The sequence below is a fragment of the Bos mutus genome, chromosome 16 (genome assembly GCF_027580195.1).
Source record: "Bos mutus isolate GX-2022 chromosome 16, NWIPB_WYAK_1.1, whole genome shotgun sequence".
Taxonomy (NCBI): domain Eukaryota; kingdom Metazoa; phylum Chordata; class Mammalia; order Artiodactyla; family Bovidae; genus Bos; species Bos mutus.
Genome location: NC_091632.1, coordinates 47,198,167 through 47,219,741, shown reverse-complemented (window position 1 = coordinate 47,219,741; position 21,575 = coordinate 47,198,167). Strand labels below are relative to the sequence as shown.

At 41.6% G+C, this 21,575-nt stretch overlaps 1 protein-coding gene and 1 long non-coding RNA gene across 4 annotated transcripts in view; one reads left to right on the top strand and one right to left on the bottom strand.

The window, feature by feature from the left end:
* The first annotated feature begins 3,951 nt into the window (after window positions 1–3,951).
* The window catches only part of FMO4 (flavin containing dimethylaniline monoxygenase 4), a 39,301-nt gene continuing 21,677 nt past the window's right edge, over window positions 3,952–21,575 (top strand). For 2 of the 3 annotated variants that reach the window (XR_011467301.1, XR_011467302.1), the window contains exons 1-4: window positions 3,952–4,269; window positions 9,383–9,522; window positions 14,461–14,649; window positions 15,274–15,436. Coding sequence is in view for 1 of the 3 variants with exons in the window: in XM_070385306.1 (XP_070241407.1) it covers window positions 9,391–9,522; window positions 14,461–14,649; window positions 15,274–15,436 (484 nt within the window). In the remaining 2 variants the exon portion in view is untranslated. The remainder of the gene's footprint in view (window positions 4,270–9,382; window positions 9,523–14,460; window positions 14,650–15,273; window positions 15,437–21,575) is intronic. The other variant, XM_070385306.1, reaches the window with a different exon arrangement.
* Window positions 10,983–21,575, bottom strand: part of LOC138991279 (uncharacterized) — a 34,283-nt gene continuing 23,690 nt past the window's right edge. Inside the window, exon 4 of the long non-coding RNA XR_011467303.1 lies at window positions 10,983–12,207. This is a non-coding gene — a long non-coding RNA (uncharacterized lncRNA). The remainder of the gene's footprint in view (window positions 12,208–21,575) is intronic.

Here is a 21,575-nt window from a genome sequence, read left to right as displayed (position 1 = left end):
GTGGTATGTGGTTCAATGTATGCAAGTCAGTTAATGTGATATACCACATTAACAAAATGAAGGATAAAAAATCACATGATCACCTTAATAGATAAGGAAAAATCATTTGACAAAATTCAACAGTTTCATGATTAAAACTCTCAACAAACTAGATGTAGAAGGAATTTACTTCAACATAGTAAAGGTCATATATGACAAGTCCACAGCTAACATCATGCTCAATTGTGAAAAACAAGACAAGAATGTTCACTCTTGCCACTCAAATTCAATGTTCTAGCTGGAGCAGAGACAACAAAAATAAAGTATTCAAATCATAAAGGAAGAAGTAAATTATCTCTGTTTGCAAATGACACGATTTGCATACAGAAAACCTTTAAATACTCCACAAAAAAAGTTAGAACTATTAATAATAAACAGAGCTATAGTGATTAGAACAGTGTGATATTAGCATGAAGACAGACATACAGAGCAATGTAACAGAATAGACAGCCCAGAAATAAACCCACACATATATAGTTAGTATATCTTCGATAAAACTGCCAAGATCACAGAAAGGGTAATGGACAGTCTTTTCAACAGATGGTGTTGGGAAAACTGGATATTCACATGCTAATAAAACTGGACCATTCTCTTACACCATGCTAAAAAATCAATTCAAAATGTATGAAATACTTAAATGTAAGAACTGAAACTATAAAACTCTTTTTATTTTTTGTAGGCAGAACATCCTTTAATATAATGTGCAGCAAGATCTTTTTTTTAACTCTTAAGAGATAACATATTGAAAAAGCTTCTTGACATTGTTTTAACAATGAATATGACACCAAAGGCACAAAGGCACAAAAACAAAATAGACAAGCAAGATTTCATCAAACTAAAAGTCTCTGAATAGCAAAAGAAACATTTTCTTTTGAATGAGAAAATGTTTGCAAACCATACATCTGATAAAAGGTTAACATCCAAAATATGTAAGGGACTTCTATAACTTAAAAAAAAAAAATACAAATAACCCAATTCAAAAATGGGCAAAAAACTTGAATGGACATTTCTCTAAAGAAGATATACAAATAACCAATGGGTATATTAAAAAGTATTCAGTTTCACTAATTATCAAAGAAATGTGAATCAAAACCACAATGAGATATCACATCATATCTGTTAAGATTGTTGTTATCAAAAGCAAAATAAAAGATAACAAGTGTTAGGATGTGAAGAAATCAGAACCCTTCTACACAGTAGGTGGGGATGTAAAATAGTGCAGCTGCTATGGAAAATAGTATGGAGGTTCCTCAAAAAATTAAAACTAGAAGTACCATATGATCCAGCAATTCTACTTCTGGGTATTTGTACAAAAGAATTGAAATCAGGATCTCAAAAAGGTATTTGCATTATCAGGTTCATTCCAGCATTACTGACAATAGCCAAGATATGGGAACAACCTAAATGTCCATGGACAGATGAATGAATAAAGAGATGTGGTATATACATACAGTATGCTATTATTCAGCTCTTAAAAAAGAAAATAAATTGTGCAATATGGGACAGCATTGATGAACCTGGAGACATTACTGTAAGTGAAATAAGTCAGTCACAAAAATACAAGCCTGTATTATTCTATTTATATGAGGTATTCAAAATAGTTAAATTTATAGAAGGAAACAGTGAAATGGTGCTTGCCAGAGACTGGAGGGAGAGGGAAATGGAGAATTGTTGTTCAATGGATATAAACTTTCAGTTATGCAAGATGAATAAATTCTGGAGATCTGCCATTCAATGTAGTGCCAATAGTTAACAATAGTGTATTGTGGATTTTTAAATTTTGTTAAAGATTTGTTAAGAGGGTGTATGGCTTCCCAGGTGGCTCAGTAGTAAAGAGTCTGCCTGCCAGCGCAGGAGACTCGGTTTCAATCCCTGGTTGGGAAGATCCCCTGTAGGAGGAAATGGCAACCCACTTCAGTATTCTTGCCTGGAAAATCCCATAGATAGAGAAGCCTGGTAGGCTACAGTCCATGGAGTTACAAAGAGTTGAACACTACTTTGCAACCGAACACAGCACAGCAGCAAGTGGGTATATCTCATGTCAAATATTCTTAACCAAAAATAAACAAAGGTCCATGAGGAAACTTCTGGAGGTGATGAATGTGTTTATTACCTTGAGCGGTGATGGTTTCACACATGCAGGCATATGTCCAAATTCATCAAATTATATACATTAAATATATACAGGTTTTTTTGCATATCAGTTAGGCCTCAATAAAGCCATTTGCCAAAAATGAGAGGGTAATATTTAACAAATGGCTGGGGGTGGGGGACACCCCAAATTTGTAGTGTTTGCCAGTTTCCGTGATGTAAACATCCCCACCATGAACAATGTCAAGCTATTGTGTCAAGCATTACTATTCGTAATGCCAAGCTATCACTGAACTTGGAAGACATACGTATTCCCTTTGTGCAGACGAGCTCCAGTACACCACTGGATGAGAACATTTTTGGGGACAACTGGAGAAATTTGAAAGTGGACTGTATGTTGGATGATACTGAAGTTATATTGACTTGGATGTGGTAATGATAATGATTCTGTGGGGAAATGCCCTTACTTTTGTGAAATACATGCTGAAATATTCTGATGGCATCCTGATGTTTGAAGACTACTTTCAGATCTGTGTGTTTAGGTGTATACGTGTCTGTGTCTCTGGGTACATGTGTGTGGAGAAAGAGAAAGAGAGAAGAAGAAAATGCCAATGTGTCAAGAGGTTGCTAGTTGATGAAATGGGTAAGGGATATGTTGATGCACATTAATCAGATTGTTTTTTCAACTTTCCTCTGGGCTTAATATTTTTCAAAGTAAAAATTAGTTTGTTGCCAACAGAAGATTTTATATAAAAATTTGAGGTTGTGATTTCTATTAAAAGGAATCTCAGTTCAGTTCAGTCACTCAGTCATGTCTGACTCTTTGCGGCCCCATGAATCGCAGCACGCCAGACCTACCTGTCTATCACCAACTCCTGGAGTTCACTCAAACTCACGTCCATCGAGTCGGTGATGCCATCCAGCCATCTCATCCTCTGTCGTCCCCTTCTCCTCCTGCCCCCAATCCCTCCCAGCATCAGAGTCTTTTCCAATGAGTCAACTCTTCGCATGAGGTGGCCAAAGTACTGGAGTTTCAGCTTTAGCATCATTCCTTCCAAAGAACACACAGGACTGATCTCCTTTGGGGTGGACTGGTTGGATCTCCTTGCAGTCCAAGAGACCCTCAAGAGTCTTCTCCAACACCACAGTTCAAAAGCATCAATTCTTTGGCGCTCAGCTTTCTTCACAGTCCAACTCTCACATCCATACATGACCACTGGAAAAACCATAGCCTTGACTAGACGGACCTTTGTTGGCAAAGTAATGTCTCTGCTTTTTAATATGCTGTCTAGGTTGGTCATAATTTTCCTTCCAAGGAGTAAGCATCTTTTAATTTCATGGCTGTATTCTATTATTTTATTATTGCCAGTGCTTCTGTAATTATTTCTCTTCTTGTGCCCTAGGCTAACATCTAAAACCAATTTTAAGCTTTTTCAAACATGTTTTACCAGCTCCCTCTGCTGACATTTTCTGAAAAGATGAAGCTGCTTAAATTCCTTATAAATTCTGAATTTTGAAATCATACTTTTGGGGTTAGGGAACTAACCCTACTTGGGAGAACTTGATGACACAACAGTCACCTAATTGGCCTTCTTCTATGCACAGTTCCTGTAATAGTTCAAGAGACTAATTCTCAAGAGTCACAATTTGGTTAAGCAGAACGCCCAAGTCACTGGGGATTGTGGTTTGGGGTGATTTGGCGCCCTCTAAAGGCTACCGTGAGAAGAGCAGCCGCTTACCACGTGCTCCCCTTTAAGTTTAGAGCTCCGTCGGAACTGTGACGTTTAGGAGGATGGGCGAAAGGGGCAGAAGTCGCTTGTGGCTTTCCAATCCGACAACTCTATTCTAATTCGTCATTGAACGCTCCCTCGAGATCACGGAAGTTTCAACTGGTGCCCTACACAACTTCTTTTTTTCCCTCGGCGAGTATATTTCCTGTCATCAGCATGACAGGAAAAACGGCAGTTTTTGTTTTAAACTGAGAGCACTTTGATTAAAGTCAGCATTCCTTTTATTTTTTATCTTCTTTTAGAGCAAAGACTTTGGATTTGGATTTTTTTTTTTTTTTTAAGACAAACACTGTCTTTGGCTATTGGCTTTGAGAAATAATTTGTAAAATTACCTCTCTGTGCCAACAAGGTAAGTGTCCTGGATTTTTTTTCTTTTAATGGGGAAATGTTTCCAGAAGCTGATTTCACAGAAGGTAAATATTCCCCTTGGTTGGTGCACTCCTTAGAACTAAGTGTGATCCTCTCTTTGCAGAGTCTCTTGATTAGGGTTAAGGCAGCAGAATTAGGGAGAAAACCAGGAAGCAAAGGAACTTCTTAAGGAAACAAAGTTATGCTGTAGGAAGAAGCCACCCAGAAGGAAGATGTGGAGAGAATAACAGAATTGTGGGACTGTCTGTGATTCCAGGCTCCTTTCTGATTTCATCTTTTGGATGAGATGGAATTGCCTGTCACTGAGAAACACAAAATATTCCACAAGTGTCAGGTTCGGAAATAGGGTAGCAAAGGAAGAACACTGGTAGAGTGAAATAATAAGAAATATAAACAGATCGAAGTCCAAATTCATATAAATCATATCAGCTGTATGATTTGCTAATCATCCAAGTCTCTCCATGTCTCAAAAACGACTGCTACATTTTATGGTGTGTCAGGTATGGGATAGGGTTTTCCTGTTGTTCAAAAATCCAACTCAGTTGATTAGGGCTTCTTCTATTAAGGAACTAAATATCAGCAACCTTTGACCTACAATGGACCTTACGATTATAGCACACTCTTACAGTTTACAAAGAGCTTAGCAGTACTATGTCCTCCCAGCCCGTCAAACCTGCAGTATTCTCGCCTGCCTTTCAATTTATGTCTATTTGGGGCATCAATTATCTGGCACTTGGGTGTTTTTGCTCAGGAAAAACACAGCCTAGTACGTGTCTCTAGCTAGGTCTCCAGGCGTAGATAAGCAGCCCAAGAATGTCTGCAAGCATTTGTACCCAGAGCATGCTGCTGTTATAGGACATATTGCCTGATACCATATGTGTCAGCCCCTGTCTATATAGTGGCATCTTCTTGTGGACAGTCACTGGGTCTGTATTTATTACTGTTATTTAGTCACTGATTCTTAATTATTCTGGGGGCCCCCAAACTTGGCTCAGTATCTGCCCTTAGAGTTACATAGAGTGCATGTGTGGAGTGAATTAATTTGCTGCCAGTCTATTCACTGCAGCATATTTTGCATTTTAACCAGATCACTTAACAACTATTTCTTTCATCTTATTATTGCAAAAACACAGCACAGCGAGATCTGCCAATTCCAGACTTCTCCCTTGTGCCCTGGAAGTGTATGTGTTCTTATCGGTGGAGGCCATTTATTTATGAATAAAAGCTATCTAGACCTTTTACTCGGAGAAGGCAATGGCAACCCACTCCAGTACTCTTGCCTGGAAAATCCCATGGACTGAGGAGTCTGGTAGGCTGCAGTCCATGGGGTCGCTAAGAGTCGGCACGACTGAGCGACTTCACTTTCACTTTTCACTTTCATGCATTGGAGAAGGAAATGGCAACCCACTCCAGTGTTCTTGCCTGGAGAATCCCAGGGACAGAGGAGCCTGGTGGGCTGCCGTCTATGGGGTCTCACAGAGTCAGACACGACTGAAGCGACTTAGCAGCAGCAGCAGCAGCAGCAGCAGACCTTTTACTCTCCAGTCCAAAGGAAGCCATAGATGTGTTTGCCTATGTGTTTCCAACTTGTTGATAAATTTTATCTGTGTGAGACGTCTTTTCCAGAAAGAAGAGAGGAAAAGAGGGAATGGTTAGGGAGGTGGGAAATGAATCCTGTAAATATTTGGTGCTAGGCAGTTTTGTGTAATTATTATCACAGTTTCAGACTCAAACGATCCTTCCGTGTGACTGTGTTTCTTATTTGCAAACAGTAAATCTTAAAGTGTGTACGTGGGTTGTTTGGGGGGGCACATGGCTTGTCAGTTGCAGAGACAGAGTTCAAACCCAGTTCTGCTGCCTCCAGAGTCCATTCTTACTGCAGACTACTCAACTCTCCCAAAATCAAAAAGAGACTCCTAAATAAACCAAAAATCTCGAGGGGGAAGAGTGTAAATTTTGCTGTAAATAATGAAGCCAGGCAGGAAGTTCTCAACCTTACAAAGGGCGGGATGGCAAGTAAGATTTTGAAACAGGCAAGCCTGGAAAAGCCCTCTGATGCTGCAAGTCCCTGTGTCCTCCTCTGGAACCAGGTAAGTCTGAGGGTTCCCAGGGCTCAGAAGTCTTCTTCTGCCCCTGTAAAGTCACTAACTCCCTTTGTAATTGTGCCGAGGGGTTATTTTTTATTTTTTTCCAGAGGTTTCCCCTTTCTCACTTGTATTAACTGCCGCGGTCCAGCCCCAGCTGATCCAGGGTATTCGAAGGGGAGACGGCTTCAGCGAGTTCACTGGATACAATAGCGTATAGCTTTATTTAAATATTAATTAGAGATATAAAGAGTAACAAAATGAGGATAGCTCAGTAGGAAAATTCAGTGGAGAAAAGAGGCTGAGTAGCTTGGTTTAGGCAGAAAATCAATATAACCTGTGACATCAGGTTAGCTCTGACCACGGAGGCCACAGGCGCCCTCTCGAATAGCGGAAGGTGCCCCACCTTAGGCACCTTGTCGAGTGGGTCCTAGAAGCCCAGGCAAATAAATGGTCGCAGAGGACCTCCACGCTCCAGATGGAGATTCAGCCGGAATGTGAAAAGAAAGAATGACATGGGGAGACCAAGCTTTGGTGAGCAAGGCCCGTAGCTTTATTTTCAACAGGGGCTTTTATACCATAAGTTGTACATAGAGGATAATAGGGGGTTTGAAACCATGCAAAGTCAGCAGTCTTTGATCCTTATCAAAACCAGGGTTTCTTTCCTGCAAATTTATCGTATACAAATGGTTTAGGTGATGTACATCATCTTCTGGCCAGAAGGCCTATTAACATTTTATGACTCTTGACAAAGGTTTGTCAACCATAAGACTTATTTTCTCTGAGTAATTATTTTAAGGTTTGGGGCCATCCTCCGGAGGTGTTACATAAAGTTGCATTCCTATAGGGCAGAGGTGTAGTGGGTTTACAACAAAGGAAAGAATTTATTACCTTAAGGGTCTAAAGTTGCTAACACCAAGGGCACTACTTATTTTTTCTACATACCAACTATATTAATTAATACACATTCAAGGATACAATACAGGGGATGTGGAAACTTGGCAGCAAGCATTGGCTCATCAATGAAATCTTACTAGTTTTATTCTGACAGTTTCTAACTCTCTGAGAGGCTCTAAGCTATTTGAATATCTTAAGCTTCCCCGTGCCTCTCGAGGCTGAGAGACTGTAAATAATCTTATGCATAGCTGTAGGAGTCCGGGTAAACTTGTCAGGCGAGTTAGAGAGCTATCTAAGGGGTTTGGATTTAAACACTCCTAATGCCCAGGAGCTTATTAACTGGAGCTGTAAGTTAACTCTTTATCAGAGAGAGTGAGATGGTGGTGGGGGACAGCCCCCAGTAAAGTCAGAGGTGAGAGAACAAAGCAGTAAAGTAGGCAGACTCTGGTTTTGGGGGGTAGATGCTCAAGAATTTCCAGGGGGACTCCTGAGGCTCGATCCCGCCTTTGCGTATGCCGAGCCTCCTTCCTCATGACCTTTGCCACGGGTGGAGCTCCTCACACTGGCTCCCAGCAATTAACCATACCTCTTTATTTTCTATATTTTGGTGCTTTGACAGTTAAGGCCTTGCTGATGCCAAAGGGGCTGCTGCTCCCAGGCTTAGGCAGTTCCTTGAGGTAGTAAACCACCCTCCTGGGAGGGTGACCTTTTGAATGCAAACCAACCAATCCTGAGCCCTTTTCCTCCAACCACCTCCTTTACTGACACTCACTCTTCTTGTGCCTGGGGATTCTGATTTGGCTATAGAGAAACTGCAAAGCCCTGAGGACAAACCCCCCACCACAAACCCAACCAGAAAGCATGGCAGCAAACCTGAGCTCAAATTAGGGAAGAGGCTCAGGAGCAGAAATCATGGGACACTTCAGACTCTCATCCCAGTGAGATGTGCACATCCAGACTCATACTCAGATATCTAGAGTCTCTCTCGACTCAGCCTCTTACTAGCAGACTGGCCTTAAGTCATGTTCAAAGACTCAGCAGTTACACCTGAGTCCACCTGACACTTCAAAGCCTTCCATGTGGCATAAACCTGATTCGCTGGAATTAACTTAGTGTTAACCCATCTGATCAAAGAAAAATGTATGTTGACATCTGCAGATGCCCAAAACTACAATTTTAAAAATCTGATATAAATTGTCATGACACCTTCATGCTTCCTCCAATCTTTCCTGACAAGGATAACATCCCCATTTCCATGTGATCTCATCTTGGTCTCTAGAATGTGCCATATGGATTTCCTTGGGGACTTAGTTCTGTATTACAGTCAGTCAAGCTTTCATTGTTCAAAGTTAAGAACTTCCCCTCAATTAATGTAGTATCTTTTTTGCTGGCAGGACATGACCCATGACTAGCTACTCTTTAGGACTTTAGATGCTTTAAATAAAAATGAACATTTTTGCTGGTTGCAGTTCCTAGGATTTTGGGAGGGTTAGGTGATAGCAAAGTGTTTTTAATACTGAGGGAATATAAAGTCTTAAGGGGATCAAGACCTTTTACTCCTCAATCCAAAGGAAGCAACAGGTTGTGTCTATCTATGTGTTCCCAAATGTTGATAAATTTTATCTGTGTGAGCTGCCTTTTCCAGAAAGAAGAGAGGAAAAGAAGGAAAGTCATTAGGGAAGTGGGAAATGAATGCTGATTAAATATTTGGTGCTAGGTCTTGGCTTAACTAGCTAATAATAAGAGCAAAATTTAACTGAGTACTTACTATGTAGCAGACACACTTCTACAACTTTTCCAACATATCTCGGTCATTTAATTTCAGGACAATGCCTATTTTAGATAGGCATTATTATTTCCCCTCTCACTGTACTGATGAGAAAACTGAGGCACAGAAAGGATAAACAACTAGCCCAAGATAAATAAATGAAGCCAGCATCCTGGCTGAAACAGTCTTATTTCAGAGCCCTCATATTTAGCCAAATTATGATTCTGCCTTAGCTCAGAAACAAAAGGAGGGTATCTATATCATTGTGAAAGTTGAATTCTGTGACAAGGGCTCCCTTCTAGCCTTGTCAAACAAAGAAACTGTGCTTAATCTGTATCATACAGAACACACCATGGCCAAGCGAGTTGCAGTGATTGGAGCTGGTGTGAGTGGCCTGTCCTCCATCAAATGCTGCTTGGATGAACACCTGGAGCCCATCTGCTTTGAAAGAAGTAATGACATCGGTGGACTATGGAAGTTTACTGTGCGTAGTTCATACCCTCCCACCTTCACCAACTATAATCTGGCCATTTGCTTTGTCCCTGCCCAGGCATGGTGGCTGTAGTCTATCTTGGTGATCATTAAGAGCTTCCCAGGTTGCTCAGTGGTAAAGAATCCGCTTGCCAAAGAAAGAGATGAGGGTTCGATCCCTGGGTCAGGGAAGATCCCCCAGAGAAGGAAATGGCAATCCACGCCAGTATTCTGCCTGGGAAATCCCATGGACAGAGGAGCCTGGTGGGCTGTAGTCCATGGGGTCTCAAAAGAGATGGACATGAGTGAACACACATGCATGGTGATCATTAAGGGAGCCGCTCATTGCAGCATCACAACTTTGTGTATGGTGTTGTGCTGACCCCACGCAGGACGCAGTCTGATAGGTGATGAACCTGGAGAATTGGCAGGGTAGGGGCAAGAGAATTTGGAGGAAAGAGGAAGAAAGAGTTAAGTCTGATACACAAACATAGGATTGAAAGTTATGATGATTTCTGCACCATGAACATTCTAAGACAAAGTAGCAGAGTATCACATTGGGTAAGCTGAATCTCATTGGTGAATGTGAAGCAGATGGCACCTTAAGAAGGACAGAAGTTGGCAGCAGGGGATGGATCCCCAACCCCAAGGCATTGTTCATGTCTTTTGGAAGAGAATTGGCAAGGAGAGGCAAGAATCCAGACCTTGTTAGGTCTAGGGGGTAGTTTTTACATTAACAGAAGAACAACAACCCAGGCACTATTTCTCTTAAGAGTGGAGTGTGCAGCCCAGGGTGTATGCTCAAGTTTCGGCCAGCCATTAGGTGACTTGAGCATCAGGAAGTAGGGCTGGAAATGACTAAATGTCACATGAGAGGTTGTTGCTGAGTCGTGAAAGACACTGGAGATTCTTGGCCTTCACAGGAGAGGAATTCAATCCAGGGCCAGTGATGAGGCTTGATTGCTCAGAGCTTTTGTGTGATAAAGTTTTATTAAAGTATAAAAGAGAGAGAAAGCTTCTGACATAGACATCAGAAGGGGGAAGAAAGAGTGCCCCCTGCTAGTCTTTAGCAGGAAGTTATATAGCTACTAGCAGGTTGCTAGTTAAGAGAAAGGAAATGTCTCAAAACTCAGAGACTGGCACCAGGCCCCTTACCCACAACATTCATTTTGAGATAACATTGGCACAAGGTGAGTTGTCCCAGGCCATAAAGTGATTGGCATGAATCTTGGAAGAAAGGCAAGCAAATACCTAGCAAATTCTAAGCAAATACATAGTCTCATTAACATAGCTTAAGAGAATATTTACATGAATAAAACATACTGGTTCTGAGCCTTAGGCAAACCTACTTGAAGAAAGACAGAGTCTAGGGTAAATATAGTTCATTAACATAACTTAAGAAAAATATTTCCATTAGAAAAACGCATTGGTTACCTCAAGGTTTGAAAAAAGTTGAGTTCAGGTGGAACCAGGTGTCGTCATGGCAACACAGAATTTTAAAGGAACTCTTTCAATTTTGTATAGAGAAAGGAAAAAAATCTGACTTGTGTAGTTTGTTTTCTCCTACCACTTAAGAGAGAGATAAAAGATGTTTGACATTTGCAGCCTATTTCCTCCATTTGGAGACCCCTAGCCTTCCTACCTGCTACCCTCTCACACATGCCTCTGGCCAGAATTGGTCCTGGTTACTGGGAATATCAGGGTCTTCAGTGGGAATAAAGGGATCTGCCCCTGGTAGGGTATAAGATGTCAAAAGATGGAGGCCCAAGTAGTAAGTGCTTCAGGGGGAAGAGAAGAGCAGCATTTGGCAGGAGCTCAGGGCTGGGGAGGTACTTCACACTGGTATGAATGAGGGAAGCTTGCATGGAGGAAGTGGCATTTGCCAGTCTTGGATGAATGGTGAAGAAAACAGAATAAGCAAATGTATGTAAATGATCACAACTCCAGGATTATAGTGTACTGTGCTGTGCTTAGTCATTCAGTCATGTCTGACTCTTTGTAACCCTATCGACTGTAGCCTGCCAGACTCCTCTGTCCATGGCGATTCTCCAGTCAAGAATACTGGAGTGGGTTGCCATGCCCTCCTCCAGGGGATCTTTCCAACCCAAGGATCAAACTCAGGTCTCCCGCATTGCAGGCAGATTCTTTACCACCAGGGAAAGAATTTTCTGAGCCATCAGGGAAACCCATAGTATACTGGGGAAAAAAAAAAAAAAATTTTTTTTTCTGGTGTACTGTGGGCCTCATTAAGCCACCAAATGTCAGTATGGAAGAAAATATTCGGTCTGGTTTGTGTACTTTTCTGCTATTTGACCCTATTGTTGCAGGAAGGGGGACCCCTTCCAGGGCCCAAAACTGGGCTCTTGTCTAACACTCGGAAATGAATTGTCCAAGGAGACACATCTGCTGACAAAGCAAGAGATTTTATTGGGAAAGGGCACCCGGGTGGAGGGCTGTAGGGTAAGAGAACCCAGGAGAACAGCTCTGCCCCGTGGCTTGCAGTCTTGGGTTTTATGGTGATGGGGTTAGTTTCCAGGTGGTCTTTGGCCAATCACTCTAATTCAGAGTCTTTCCTGGTGGTGCACGCATCGCTCAGCCAAGATGGATGCTAGTGAGGATTCTTGGAAGTGGACGAATACACGGCGTCTCCTTTTGGGAGAAAGACTTCAGAGAGACTTGTAGCCAGGTAGCCAGTTGCCTAGTTTTATAAAAAGTAAGGTTGCAGTTACTAACTTCCAGCAGACATTGTTTTGAGAATGGTGGCATCCAAGCCTGACACGACTCAGCAACTAGGCAACTCTTCCATTTGGTGGTGGCTTATTAGTTCCGTATTCCTTATCAGGATCTCCTGTCATAAAACAACTCATGCAAATGGTTACTATGGTGCCTGGCCAGGGTGGGCAGTTTGAATCAGTGTGCTTCCACTAACACTATGGTTGGCTTGGTTTCCTTCTCCTATTATAAACTAATGATATAAACTAGTGATATAAACTAATTTTAGAAAGTAATATTGCTACTGTATAGCACACAGAACTCTACTCAATGTTCTGTAGTGACCTAAATGGGAAGGAAATCGAGAGAAGAGTGGGTGTATGTGTATATATGACTGATTCAGTTTGCTGTACAACAGAAACTGACACAACGTTGTAAAGCAACTATACTCCAATAAAAATAAATTTAAAAATAAAAAAATAATATTGAGTTAAACAAAAGAAAAAATACAGGACTTCCCTGGCAGTCCAATGATTCAGACTTCACACTTCCTCTGCAAGGGGCATGGGTTCATTCCCTGGTTGGGAAACTAAGATCCCATATGCCATGAGGCCAGGCCAAAAAAAAAAAGAAAAGAAAAAATATAAATTAAATATAATATCAATACTCCTGAGCACTAAATAAATTAACACTATTTAAATTTTGATGTAATTTCTTTCAGTCATACACATATTTTTTTCCAAAAATGCAATGGTAATATTCATTTCCATTCATTCAAGTATTTGTGATGTCCCTCTCCCAGGACACACAGGGAACAAGATAGACAGGGCCCCAACCCTCCTTAGAATCTAGTGGGAACAGAAACTGTAAACACATCATTGTAACACAGTGTCATCGATTCTGTGCTCAAAGTACAGGGTACTAGGTTGGGGCAGCAGGTACGATAGCTACCTTGTGAAGATCTATAGGGTTATGGAAGGCTTCTTAGAGAATGTGATAGCAAAGAAAGAGACTTGAAGAAGAAATAGAGATTAGCTTTGAACAAGTTCATTGGTGTCCTTAATATAGGTCTTTTCATTTTGTTTTTGGATGGCAAAGACCAAGATAAGACAAGGAGTTGAGGAGTCCAGGAGAAAACAGAGGCTGTCAGTGTGTGATGACCCCCTTCATGAAAATTGAGATGAGACAGAGAGAGACATGGTTGTAAGAGGATTTTGTTTTAGCCACACATTCCAGGAAACAAACTCACTCAGAAGGACAATGCAATAGTGGAGTGCAGTTTATTACACCGGCGGGCCCAAGGCAGAGTCTCCTCTTAGCCAAGGACCCCAACGAGTTTTTGTGAAAACCTTATATACCCTAAGTGTACGTGCCCAAACCCACCTCCCCAAATTCCCTGAAACTAGTCTGAACAAAGGAAAAGAAAGATACAATCAAAGTTAACCTGTGATTCGTATGCCTTAAGCCTAGGTAGTTAACAGTGGACAATTATCAATAGGCCTGTGGTCATAGCCCAGTAAGCATAATAGAATGTATGATTCTATTCAGTTACACAGATAATTAGGGTATTCTTTTAGGCATGGAGAGTCTAGGTATGAGCCCTGGGACTCTTCCTTCCGAGGGTTTGGTTTTCCGGTTGGTATATCGTTTCCATAGATACTGGGCATATAGCTCAAGTCCACAGTCCTGCCCAAGATGGAGTCCTGCCTTCAAGATGGAGTCCTGCCTTCAAGATGGAGCCTGTTCTATTTCCTCCTTCAATTTAAGTTGAAAGCGGGGGTTGTTTTGAAAATTTGAGTCTTCAGTATTTTAAGTGTGGATGAGAAAGAGTGGTTGAATATATACATAGACAATAACTAGAAAACTTTGTGAGGAATTCCTTAAGCAAAGGCAAGAAGAAGAGGCCCAGAACCTGAGAGGAGGGAGTAATCATGGCAAGGGAAGAAGGAGAAGATAAGGAAGATGGACCATGGGCCCACGTTCATGGAACTGTTTAAAGACAGTTAGTCCTGCAGAGCCCTGTTAAATGTTGTTAGCTTCTTTGTAGTTTGACGAAGATATTATATTTAACAATTCAACCCCACCAGTGATTTTTTATATCTATAGCAGGGGGATCCAATGCTAAATTTTCCAGAAACTCTTTGGAATGACATGTGGAATGCTAGCTGCTGGTGATCTCTGTTCTCTTCCTCCTATCCCCCTCAGCCCACCCCATCAAGTTAACTGTGCTTGTACACAGGAAACTTCTAAAGATGGGATGACTAGGGTCTACAAGTCATTAGTGACGAATGTCTGCAAAGAAATGTCATGTTACAGTGACTTCCCTTTCCAAGAAGATTATCCTAATTTCATGAACCATGAAAAATTTTGGAACTACCTCCAAGAGTTTGCTGAGCACTTTGACCTTCTGAAATACATTCAGTTTAAGGTAAGATGGCTTGGGTTATGGAAGGTTAATGAATAGGGGCTGGCCCATTCACCAATCTAATTCAAGTGGGATGCCTAAGAAAACTTCTTCTTAATTTTCTCTCTATACGAATAAGGCAGATAAAAATCCTGCTGTTCATGTTTTACTGAAGTCACTAAAATACTGAATTTCCTGGTTCTTTTTCTAAATCCAAAGTCTCATTCAGGATGAAATTTAGAATTTTTTTCAGAGGAAAGGAAAACTGGATTTTGTTCATGAAACCCATTGGAAAGAAATAATTAGAAGTCTGAGCCACAGAAATTATAATGGGTCAAAACTCATTTTCCTAAATTTTTCCAACATTCAATATTTTAACTCATCTTCTTCTCACCAGAAATAAAAACTGAATGTTTCTTCCTTGCAGTGAAATCACTCGGATGTTTTGGGTCCTAATCTTTATGACCACTTTTGAGACTTTGCACAAGTTATTTAACTTCTCAAGGGAGAAGATAAACCGATATTGAAAGGCCTTCTAACATGAGACTTACTAGACCCACTTGAAATAACAAACACGGTTACCATACAGTCATTGCATGAAGTCCCGAGATGACTGGTGGAAAACGAGTGTCTGTCTTTTGCTTTCAGACCACCGTGTGCAGCATAACAAAGCATCCTGACTTCTCTGAAACTGGTCAATGGGATGTTGTCACAGAGACAGAGGGGAGGCAGGACACAGCTGTCTTTGATGCTGTCATGGTTTGCACTGGACATTTCCTGAATCCCCGTTTACCTCTGGAGTCATTTCCTGGTGAGTCATTTCTACATGAAACCATGCCTGCTCTTCCAGGTTCTATGGGAAGTTACTGATTTGTAATTGGAAAAACTTTCTCATGATTCTAGACAACTTTATGTTTACCCTCAGAAATAATATGTACCAAATAACTTTGAAAGACTGAAGTACTATACAGGTGTCAGGGTTTTTTATGTACTTATAAATATAAATGCTGATGTTATCATTTAAGTTTTATCATGCCTATCTGATTCAAGTTTAGTGATCACATAGGGCTCAAAACCATCAGATCTGTCATGAAAAAGGATAGGATTTGAATTTTATCATTAAATTACAGGTCATTTGAATCAGAAGTGAACTGAAATTCAATAACTTAAAAGAAGTGACAGTATAAGGAAATTTGAGAGAATTTTTTTTAGGAACTAGCCCAGAAATGATACATATAAAGAAATATTGTCACCCTTCAAGATAGTCATTTCAGACTTCCCAAGTGGTCCAGTGGTTGGGAATCTGCCTGCCAAAGCAGGGGAAGGGATTTGATCCCTGCTCCAGGAATAGCCCATGTGCTGCAGGGCAACTAAAAGCCCACACACCACAACTACTGAAGCCCATCCATCTAGAGCCCAGGCTCCGCAACACGTGAAGCCACTGCAATGAGAAGCCTGCGCACTGCATCTAGATAGAAGATAGTACACTCTCACCGCAACTAGAGAAAGCCCACCTGCAGCAGTGAAGACCCAGCACAGCCAAAAATAAAAGTAATTAATTTTTTAAAAAATCATCACAATAATAATCCATCCACCTCCTAAACTATCCACACAAAGCAGTTCTAGAAATTCCCCTTTGTAAATGCTTTTGATTCAATAGCACATTCTTTTTAATATACTCACAATTGGCAAAACTCCATCTTTTGAGGTCAAATGAGGATTACTAAAATGTAGTAAAACTACTCTTCTTCTGTTACTTATAAGTGGCCCTAAAGGCAGTGGAGTATGAATTTTTTAAACTTCTCTGAGGAATGAAAAGAACTTTTAGGAAAGGAAGATGTAAAGAACAAAGTTTGCCAGCCTTAGCCAATAAAATATGAAATAAATCTGATGAACATAATCTCAAATTAACAAGATATTCTATTTTTTTAAATATTTTAGGGGTCGAGGGAGACTTCAATATATAATTTTGCAAAGAAGCAATGTTGTAAATGGTGGGCCAGCTTCAGGCTTGCTGTTAATCTAAGGGCTAAACAGACAATCACCTGGTGCTAAAGGAATATATAACTGACTCATAACAATGTTTCTATGGGGAAAACTTTAATGACCTCAGAGAGGTAGGGGAGGAATTATTATAAGAGAAATATTGAGGCCCCCCTCTATTTTGCCCTAAAACCCAGTATTGGCAAAGGAAAAAACTCACACATACAGATTTTAGAGACTTATCCTGAGGGGGGTTTTGGTTTATGACCAGACTTTAGAAGAGTCTGTTACATGGGACAGCAAGAAAGATAATCCCAATTTCCTCCATGTTTCCAGAGTGAGGTACCTTGGTGAGTGGATATGGTGTAAGGTTTCTGGGAAGTTCCAGTTTGCCGAGTCAGACACAACTCAGCGACCAAACAATGACAACAATGGTTCCCTGCAGACAATGGCCCTGGATAAGTAGCATTTAGCATAATGGTTATGAACAAAGTTCTGGATCCAGACCCTGGTGCTCTTTGCATAATCTTGGATAAACATAACCTGCCTAAGCCTCAGCAAAGTGGAAATACAAATTCCTATTTCAGAATATTGATAAGGATTAAATGTGAAATACTATGAAATATAGCCCCAAAGGAAAAAATAACCCAAAATATTGCACATAGTTGGTGAACGGCAGGCAGAAACAGAATGTAAATCTATTTCCTGTATGAAGATTCTATGATTTGACACTGATACAACAGGGCCTCCTCATACTTGGGCTAGACCAATACAACCATGAGACCCTAAAATCTAATAAATAATTTTGGCTCCTTCTTGGGTCCTTCAAAACATTATATGACAAACATGATTGTTTCCCAGAACATTGGCTTGCTTTATTACTGTTGTTGCTTTTGTTTTATATATTTTAAAATACCAAAGGGGAAAAAAGGGGGTGGGATGAATTGGGAGATTAAAATGGACATATATACACTATTGATACTATATATTAAATAGATAACTAATGAGAACCTACTGCATAGCTCAGGGAACCCTCCTCTTTCTCTATGCTCTGTGGTGACTTAAATGGGAAGGAAATCCAAAAAGGAGGGGTATATGTACATGTTTAGCCGATTTGGGTTTCCCAGGTGACACTAGCAGTAAAGAACCCGCCTGCAAGTGCAGGAGACGTAAGAGACATGGGTTCTATCCCTGGGTCAGGAAGATCCCCGGAGGAAGGCATGGCAACCCACTCCAGTATTCTTGCCTGGGAAGTTCCATGGACAGAGGAGCCTAGCGGGCTACAGTTCATGGGGCAACTGAGCGACTTTCACATGACATGACATAGCTGATTCACTTTGCTGTAATGTAGAAACTAACAACATTGTAAAGCAACTATACTCCAATAAAAATCTTTACAAACAAAATTTAAAAATAAAACAGTATAACACAGAGCCCACAATAAACTCTCTGTAAACAACAGCTACTACTTTTATGAATCATGACCTTTTTTGTAAGTTATTATCCACTATCTGAAAATTGCTTGAAAGAAACCTGTGATTCCCCAGATTAAGAAGTGTTTCTCCCTCTTAGTTAAGTTATAACCCTGGCCTCAGTTATAACCTCAGAGAGCTGAATCCTCCCAGAGCCCACACAGGAATCACAGGACAGGGAGCACAAAGTCCAGTTCTGCAGGTCACCACTCATCATTCTTCTCTTTCCCACACTCAGAAGTTGTGTAAGAGTGACTCTTTAAATACTAGTTACAGATTAATGATCACAAATGCCTAGTTATACTTAATCAAGTATTAACAAAGGTCATCGAACTTTGTCAGTGGTGTACATGGACTTCAAATGCCTGGTCTTCCTTCTCCTAAGGTAGTAGCTAAGCATTTTCTAACACATAACATTAGGGGGATAAGTATAAGATGAATAAACCACAGTAGCAAAGTACTCCAGAGATATTTGGTGACAAGGCAAACCAAGCCTTACACCCCTGGGCAGACCCCCTTTTTCTGAATTAGTAGTTTTGATTTACCAAATAGATTCCTTTGGAGGGAAGGGCAATGCATTATTGACATAATCATTGATTTAGAATTACCTATGCATGCTACACTTTTTCTTGGGTGCCCTACTCAAATAGGCAGTTATGGAGACTCTATTATTTGAAAAGCATTGTGTTAGGTACATACAAAATCTATGAACCAAGGTCGAGCCTTCAGCAAGCTTCTCTCCAGCCAAACCCCAGAAAATGGATTGAAGCCCCACTCCCTAATGCATTTGGGGCACAGGCTTTTCCCTCTTCTTGAAACTCTCTAGTGCTTCCCTTTTCAAATTCCTAATCATCCTTCTAATGGCATTCTTTGGAAAAAAAAATTCACCTCCTCCAGGATGCCTGCCCTGGTTCAGTCCAGGCTGATGCCCCATTGGAGCCATTATAACACCTCCTGTTCTGTGAAGCAGTATAGTAGCATGCTTGTCAGCCGAGCTCCAGGGGCAGATGACTCCAGGGGCCTGACTTCTCCAGGCACTGCTACTTACTGTATGGCCTTGAGCAAGTTGCTTAACCTCTGTGTCTTTTTCTCAGCATTAGTAAAACTGAATCATAATATTGTTCACCTTGTAGGGTTGTTGTGAGGTTTAAATTAATTAACATATATAAAGTCCTTAGCAGAGTGTCTGGGACTTGCTAGTAAGGGCTGAGTAAATGTTAGTTGCTGCTGCTGCTGCTAAGTCACTTCAGTCGTGTCCAACTCTGTGCGATCCCAGAGATGGCAGCCTGTTAGTTAGCTATTGTCTGTTTACCTATTTCTCGCTCAAGGATGAAGTCCTTGAGCTTAGAGACTGCCTTTTATCCTCACATCTCCTAAGCCTAAAACAGGAAACAGTGCCTTGAGTTGTACAACGTTGAAAGTAAAGGTCGTGTAAGGTACAGTTATTAACCAATTGTGTTTTGTCTCGTAATATGCCTGCAGGACTCATCTGTGGGGCTTGTCCTTCTCCCGCCCTTGGTTGCAATTGCAGGCCATTCCCACCAATTTTATGCTCACTCTCAAATAATAAAAAGTCCTCTGTCATCTTTTTTTTTTTTTTTTGTTTTTGCCACACAGCATGCAGAATCTTAGTTCCTTAACCAGGGGCAGGGATCAAACCCATGCCCCCTGTTGTGGAAGCACAGAGTCCTAACCACTGGACCTCCAGGGATTTCCCCCAACTTCTCATTTTTATAACTGAAATATTCTATGTTGTGTAATAGTAAAAACTTGCAGTTACCTGTAATGGTGAGAGATTTCTCCCCTTCCTCAGCCGGTGCCTGCTTTGTGCTGACTGTGGCCATAGGAAAAAGATAGTGTACTTGGCTACTCTCTTCCTCTGACTGTTCCCCTCTGTTCCTCTCTGACTCTCTTCCTCCTGCAAGTCCTTTGCCCACCTGCTCCAGTCTCTGGCACTTCCAGAATTGAAGTCAGGGGAAGGACATGAAGAAGTACAGGGGCAGGAAAGTTTTTTATTGACCGGCACCAATGAGGTGCTAGTTCTCTCAGGCCTCGGGGGTGTTTAAGATCCATGCTTTGTGGGGTTCTCTCCAAGGCTCTGCTCCAGAGACTAGCCAGCCCCACTACTAGGGATCTCTCAGTGCAGCCCCTGTTAATAGACCAAGCACTCTGGGGCTGCCCAGTTGACAAGTCCTTCAACCCTAGCTCCTCCCCAGGTCATCTGTATACAAACTAGGTTAAGGTTTCATTGCCAGTCCAGATGGCTACCAGGTGCAAAGTCCCTTTAAACTGTCATCAGACAGGCTCTCTCCTACATAGCTTCGTCTGGTCCACAGGAAACATGCATTCCACACTGTCAGCAGTTAAATGAAAAACTTGCTACTAGCAAGTTTTTCCACCACCCCTTGCAGGCAATTGCTGTCACAACCTGTCAAACGTAGGCCACACACCATTCTCTGTGCTCCATAGATTCCAAGGGTCGAGGTCACACAGGGGTCTCCCGGAAGCCCCTCAAATCTGGCTTCATGTCAAGGGGACCAAAAACGTAACAGCGCTTTAAATCCTTTACTGAAAGTCTCCTGTTTCCAACCTCTGGCCACTTCGACTCAATCCTTGAAAGTGAGTAAGGGGCTAAGGATGACAGAACTGGTCTGCATACACCTTTGCAAATTCTGCCTAGCTGGTTTAGCAGGGCCCTAGAAATGTGGCAACTATTGCATTTAGTTTTCAGCTTTGGGGTCCTCAGCAGGCAAAGACTCCCAATTAAAATACTGTGTTTTATATAGTAGCTCTTCAATAAATGTAATTGAGTAAATGAATGAATCAGTGACTGGAGATTGATAAGGTGAGACAGTTTTCATCTTTTTACATGAAAATTGCAAAAGTACTTGAAGTATTAGGGTGAGAGGCTGAGGAGTTCTCTAAAGTGCAGAGCCCCCCTTTCTGATTGTCATCTTACCGATCAGTGGGTCTGAAGGTCGCTGGCCCCATAGCTCTTGTTCCCTCTGCCACCTCTCATAATTTCCATTGTTGCATCTGTGACCACTGACCCTTTATAGCTGGTCCCCAAGAAGGGTCCTCCTGCCTGATGTTGCTTGGAGCCTAGAGACCAAATTCGGTTCAGAAGCACAGGAGGCTTTACTCTTTGATTGGAGAATGGAGAGGAGTGCCATCTGGCTGTAGAGAATAGCTCTCCTGGAACGATCGTGGGCGGGGCTGCTTTGTAGCGTTCTGTAGCGGGGAGGGGGCGGAGTTCTCGCCAGACAGGTGCAGGCGTGATGTTCAGCTCCAGCTCCAGATTGCAGGGCAGAGCAGCGTTCCCGCAGGAGGCCCACCACCGCCAACATTTCGAATTCAGTGACGTCCACACACTTCTGCATACACCCCGGTGCTGAGGAATCTGTACAGTTTAGGAGTGTGTTAGTCACTCGGTCGTGTCCAACTCTGTGTGACCCTCTGGACTGTAGCCCACCAGGCTCCTCCGGCCATGGGATT